Below are 6,368 nucleotides of genomic sequence, written 5' to 3'. Positions count from 1 at the left end.
TTGATGATGATGATGATGATATTTTTTTTAAAATCAGGAAAAAGGGGAGGACCAAAACATTTTTTTAAATTGGCTGTTGGGAATCTTCCTCTTTTGAAAGTTTTGAAATCCCGGTAAGCATAGCCTACCATTTCAAGGAGTCATGAGGACTAGAAACTTTTGAATTGGCTTTTGTTGAGGTTTAAACACAAGAGGTGGACAGCCTTTTGGGGTTGATATAAGTTTGGAGGAAGGCTGGGAAGTGAATTAGGCTGAAAGACAAGGTGGGACTAGAACTCACCCATCTCCTGGTGATTGGCCCAAAGTCATCCATCCAGCTTTCTTGCCTAAGGTGAGACTAGAATTCTCAGTCTCCTGGTGATTGGCCCAAAGTCATCCATAGTGGGTGAGGAGTTCTGGGAGTTGAAGTCCACAAGTCTTAAAGTTACCAAGGATGGAGAGCCTTAAGCTAAGCCATGATCCTATTCCTACTTGCTTAGGGTAACCACCGTCCTACTTGCTTAGCGTAACAAGTCCGTTAGAAACTGTCTAAAATGCCAGGTTACAGGAAGCCCGAGACCGTTTTTGAGGGTCTTCTCAAGAATTTTAACAACCGCTGAGAAAGAGATCATCCACAAATTCATCCAATGATTCCCTAAAGTTTTGGCAAGAATCACAGGCGGTATTGGGCAAGGGCCACCACTCAATCCACGTCAAGTCGTCCAAGGGATATTGGTATCTACGGAGGAAGAAAAATGAGATTATTTTTTTTTAAAGAAAACCAGGAAACATTCACGCTGATGGAGGAAATGCAGGTGGCTGGTGGGTGTTTCCTACTGCAGCATTACTCCAGGTTGGAGGCTATAAGAAGGGTCAGCTAACAAACATTGTTGTTAAAACTCACTCCACTCCCCTGATTTTAATGTCTCTGAATATTGTTTCTCAACAACATCACTCTTATCTATGTCAAATTAAATATGTATACTGAAAAGGAATGATAAATACCATCAACGTGAAATGGAGCTCGCTCAGAAGCTGAAATACACCAAGTAAATGAGATGAAGAGTGTGAAGTAGAGGAGAGAGGTAAGGGAAGAAAAGAGGGATAGGAGAGAGGGCAAGGGGCGGGGGAGAGGAGAAGAGAAAGGAGGAGTGGAAAGGGGACAGAGGGGAAGGAAAGAGGAAGGGGAAGTAGAGAAGGGAAGGATGACAGAAGGAAGAAAGGATGTAGGGAGGGGGGAGGAGAGAGGGAGAAGAAAGTGATGGATAAGGTTCAATTATGGTATATGAAGAGCAGAAGAGCCAATAATTATTTTGGGGAGTTGATGGTAAGATGATGTCTTTCTTCCCCTCTTCCTCCTCCTCCTGCTGCTCCCCTTTCCTCCTCCTCCTTTCCCAAAGCCCCACCCCCCCTAATAGCACTGATGATGTCACCTTGTTGGGCAATGAAATATCTGCAAGAAAACAACCAAGCTCAGGGAGCGCCAAGGACCCATTTGGGGTGAAGCATTGCCCCTCCAACAGAATGATGGTTTTGCTTACTTGGCACTGGCCCCTTCTCCTGTCTTCAGAGCCTCTTTCCCCATAATCAGGTAATTTTCCTTTGGATTCAGCTGGATATCCGTACAGGAGCTCTTTTTAATTAAGATGATTTCTGTGTTCTTCTCAGCAAAAGTCACCCCTATGGAAGAGTTGAAGGAAATTGAAGGGAATTGAAGGAAACCTACAAATCGAACATTTTTTCCACTCTAGGACTGGCCAGTTGGATGGCCTTGCAGTCCAAGGGACTCGCAGGAGTCTTCTCCAGCACCATCGTTCAAAGGCCTCCATTCTTTGCAGTGGTGGGTTTCAAATTTTTTTAGGACCTCTTCTGTAGGTGTGGCCTGCTTTGTGGGAGTGGCTTGGCGGCCATGTGACTGGGTGGGAGTGGCTTGCAAGCCATGTGACTGGGTGGGTGTGGCCAACTTGTAAAATGTGGTGAAACCCACTTAACAACGCTCTTGCTTAGCAACCAAAATGTTGGCTCAGAAACTCCAGCATTTGAAGCACGCAAGTCTTAAAGCTGTCAAGTTACAAGACCCTCACACCCCTAACCCTTTAGAAAAAAAAAACCCAGGGGTGTTCAAACTTGACAGCTTTAAGACTTGTGGACTTCAACTCCCAGAATTCCTCCTCCAGTCATGTTGGCTCAGGAACTCTCGCATTGAAGTGTGCAAGTCTTAAAGCTGTCAAGTTACAAGACGCTTGCATCCCTAACCCTTTAGGAAAAAACCCCAGGAGTGTTCAAACTTGACAGCTTTAAGACTTGTGGACTTCAACTCCCAGAATTCCTCCTCTCCCTCTTCTTCTTGATGATGTGCAGACGGGCGGGGGGGAGGGAGCTGGAACCGGTTCCAAATGGCACTGTGGATTTGTGGAACCTCTTCTATAGAAGAGGTTAGAACTGGCAGGAACCCACCCATGATTCTTTGGCTCTCAGCCTTTCTTAAGGTCCAACCTTCACAGCCATCCATTGCAACTGGGGAAACCACAACCCTCGACTACACACACTTTTGTTCTCTCTGCTTTTTAGGATGCTGTTTAGATTTGCCATCGCTTTCCTCCCCAGGAGCAATAGCAATAGCAATAGCAATAGCAGTAGACTTATATACCGCTTCATAGGCCTTTCAGGCCTCTCTAAGCGGTTTACAGAGAGTCAGCATATTGCCCCCAACAATCTGGGTCCTCATTTTACCCACCTCGGAAGGATGGAAGGCTGAGTCAACCCTGAGCCGGTGAGATTTGAACCGCTGACCTGCTGATCTAGCAGTAGCCTGCAGTGCTGCATTTAACCACTGCGCCACCTTGGCAAGCGTCTTTTAATTTCTTGGCTGCTGTCCCCAGCTGCGGTGATCTTGGGGCCCAGGAAAATAAAACCTGTCACTGCCTCCATTTCCTCCCCATCTATTGGCCTGGAAATCAGAGGGCTGGATGCCATGATCTTAGTTTCCTTAACGTTGAGTTTCAAGCCAACTTTTGCACTCTCCTTCACCCGCATCAAGACCTCACCCACATCAATGAAGCTCACAGCCTCATTGAGCTAAGCAAGCCCCTTCACCACGACAAGGCAGTAATCCATGAAGGGGATTATTGCTTAAATAGCAACAATAATTTTAAATAAAGAAATGTTTATGCTGCACTGGGCAATTCTCACCTAGTTTATAAGGTTCCAGAAGGACTGCCTGGTATCTAACAAAGCTTCCTTCTTCTTTGGATGATTTGATAACCACTTTGTAAACTGAAGGGGTAGAAAGCAGAAAGAACAGTTTGTTAAATAAAATACCATTGCCGCTTTCATCCTCAAATATACACTTTCCATGCACGACACCATTCTGCTTCTCCTTCCTTCCTATTTTCTAGGTCAGTGGAGGTTGGAGAAGGCCGGGATAACATCTGGATGCAAGAAACAAAATTCACATATATCCAGTGCAGGGCGTAACATCAACTCTAAGCCTGAAGAAGAGAGAGTGAAATTCAACCGAGCCAATCGTTATTGGCTTACATCCATTAGACAGAATCTTGCCAGATTAAAGCTATAACCTTCTAACCTAACAGATATATTCGTGGGAGACTCTTAAGTTGTGGCTCCCCTGAACCTTTTTCTCTGCCTTTTGAACCCCTCTCTCAAATGTCGTCTATAGCACTACAGCTTCCCAGCCAGGAGGCAGCACATTCTTGAGAGGCGTCCAAAAGAAAGAGAAAAAGGTTCAGGGGAGCCACAACTTAAGAGTCTCCCACGAATGTATCTGTTAGGTTAGAAGGTTATAGCTTTAATCTGGCAAGATTCTGTCTAATGGATGTAGAGAGAGGGAGAGAAAGAGAGAGAGAGAGAGAGAGGGAGAGACAGAGAGAGGGAGAGAGGGAGAGAGGGAGAGAACAGACAAACAGACAGATACAGAGCCATTCTTTAGCTATACATTCCTTTGCAGATAATAAAGGTTTTCTGACCTAGTCTTCACCGAATTACAAAACAGACTAGTTGTCCCGAAAAAAACCCCTTTTTATTTATCTAATGTGAATTCCTAGCATTCACATCCAGCAAAGTCCTGGCAAACAGTCTTTCAAGGGTGAATTGCAGCCACAGACCTTATCAGTCCTTGGATAGTTGCCAGGCTGATATCTTCCAGACGCAACACTGTACAAGGAAATACTTGGCTAGGAGTCTCTCAGATAAGCAAATCTTCCCACTAATAATAACAACTAATTGTCTCCTGCAAACTCCCTTCCTCTTTTGCTTCTCTTTATTCCCTGTGGCAGGGGCCATTGAGTGTCCCCTGTGCCTTTAATCCCGAGTCGACCTCTGTTCCTTAATTGTTCCCTTCTCCTGACAGCTCTGTGCATGCGCACACTGGGAACAGGCTCCAGCTGTTCTTCTGCCTCACTGATGTCTGACTCTGAAGGCAGCTGATAACTGGCTTACAGCTCTGGCCCCCTCTCTGCCTCCGACACAGAGCCCTCATCAGAGCCTTCCCCAGACTCCCGGACTGGCCCGGGTTCCTCCCCAACCTCCTCACTGTCCAAATCTGCCATTAGCTCTGCTCATCGCTCATCTCTGTTTCAAAGCCGAAAAGCCAGCGCTGTCTGAAGACGTCTCCATGGTCATGTGGCCGGCATGACTCAATGCCAAAGGCGCACGGAACGCTGTTCCCTTCCCACCAATTTGTGGGCCCTATTTTTCTACTTGCAGTTTTAGGTGCTTTCGAACTGCTAGGTTGGCAGAAGCTGGGACAAGTAACAGGAGCTCCCTCCGTTACGCAACGTTAGGGATTCAAACCGCTGAACTGCCGACCTTCCTGATTGACAAGCTCAGCATCTTAGCCACTGAGCCACCGCGCCCCTGTTTATATTAGTATTGTAAGCAAATTAAATACCCAGACAACACAGCATTTATTAAGCACTAAGAACTGTAATTAATAAAAAATCAATTTTAAAAAAGGAAACTCTACACACATCCCATTTCTGATGCCATATTTATGGAACCATTTTTTTTCTTAGACCTGAGACTCATTACCGTAGGCGATGTTATCCCGGCAAGCTGCCTCTTTTCGGGTATCCAAAGTTATGGATGTGTCCAGCCGGGGCTGCATATGTCCACATTCCGCTATATTTTTTTGAGGAAAGAGAAGATTTTTTTTTCAGCAGGAAAGTTGAAGCAGAAAAGATTCTGTGTGATTCTTGGACAAGGAGGCCTGTGATTGGAGTATTTGGCTCCCCCTTCAGACTTAAACCCATGTTTTTCTTTGATTTTATTTTATTTTATTCTAAATATTTTTATTGTATGTTTTTTCTTTATAATACATCACATTTCCAGTTTTGCAGCGACAATGTATTGGCTGATTATAACCAACATTTTGATGTATGTTGAGAGGGGTTTGAGTAGGATGTGGGTGTGTATGTGTAATGTGGTACATAATTGATGGGTAGAAACGGGAACAAGAGGAGTAGGTAGGCGAAAGGAAGGGGGAGGCCGAGAAGAAGCAGAGCGCAGAGGAGACCACACTAAAAGCCAAGGGAGAACCGGGTCACTGGGCCTTACTTCTCCTTCTTCCCCTCTCTTCTTCCTTCTCCATCCTCTCTTTTCCTCTTCTCTTCTTCTCCTCTCCCTTCTTCTCTCCCCCCTTTCTCCACTTCTTCCCTCTCTCCTACTCCTCTCCCCTCATCCATTTCCTTCTCTCCTTTCCCCTCTCTTCTTCCTTCTCCTTCCTTCTCCTCCCTTTTCCTCTTCTCCTCCACTTCCTTCTCCTTCCCTCTCTTCTACTCCTCTCCCCTCATCCATTTCCTTCTCTCCTTTCCCCTCTCTTCTTCCTTCTCCTTCCTTTTTCTCTTCTCCTCTCCTCTCTCTCCTCTTCTCCCCTCCCCTCCCCTTTCTCTTGTCCATTTCCTTCTCTCCTTTCCCCTCTCTTCTTCCTTCTCCTTCCTATTCCTCTCTTTTCCTCTTCTCTTCTCCTCTCCCTTCTTCTCTCCCCTCTTCTCCACTTCTTCCCTCTCTCCTACTCCTCTCCCCTCATCCATTTCCTTCTCTCCTTTCCCCTCTCTTCTTCCTTCTCCTTCCTTCTCCTCCCCTTTCCTCTTCTCCTCTCCCCTCTCTCCTCTCCTCCACTTCCCTCTCTCCCTTCATCTTTCCACTTCCCTTTTCTTTCATCTTTCTCCTTTCCTTATTATATATGTTTCCATTTTCCTTTTCTTCAATTTTAGTACAGGCAAGCAGATGCAGAATTTTCTTTATTTGATGCACTGTTTAGAAATGAGTTTTTTTTTTTAAAAAAAATGGTGCTTTAAGATTTACCTGCAATTCTTCTCACACACACACACACACACACACAAACACACACCATATCCACACTGAGACTA

General features: G+C 45.4%; 1 protein-coding gene across 1 annotated transcript in view; it reads right to left on the bottom strand.

Moving 5' to 3' along the window:
* The window catches only part of C5 (complement C5), a 52,042-nt gene continuing 45,674 nt past the window's right edge, over positions 1 to 6,368 (bottom strand). Inside the window, exons 39-42 of the mRNA XM_087704763.1 lie at positions 5,029 to 5,118; positions 3,172 to 3,255; positions 1,521 to 1,659; positions 1 to 718 (exon numbers count right to left, since the gene is read on the bottom strand). Of these exons, the coding sequence (XP_087560889.1) occupies positions 586 to 718; positions 1,521 to 1,659; positions 3,172 to 3,255; positions 5,029 to 5,118 (446 nt within the window). The 3' untranslated portion in view covers positions 1 to 585. The remainder of the gene's footprint in view (positions 719 to 1,520; positions 1,660 to 3,171; positions 3,256 to 5,028; positions 5,119 to 6,368) is intronic.

Source organism: Thamnophis sirtalis, unplaced genomic scaffold (assembly GCF_051295495.1).
Source record: "Thamnophis sirtalis isolate CommonGarterSnake01/CBP01778 unplaced genomic scaffold, rThaSir2_p1.2 scaffold_2, whole genome shotgun sequence".
Classification (NCBI taxonomy): Eukaryota; Metazoa; Chordata; class Lepidosauria; order Squamata; family Natricidae; genus Thamnophis; species Thamnophis sirtalis.
Note: the sequence above shows the minus strand (reverse complement) of the source record. Positions and strands in the feature narration are given on the sequence as shown.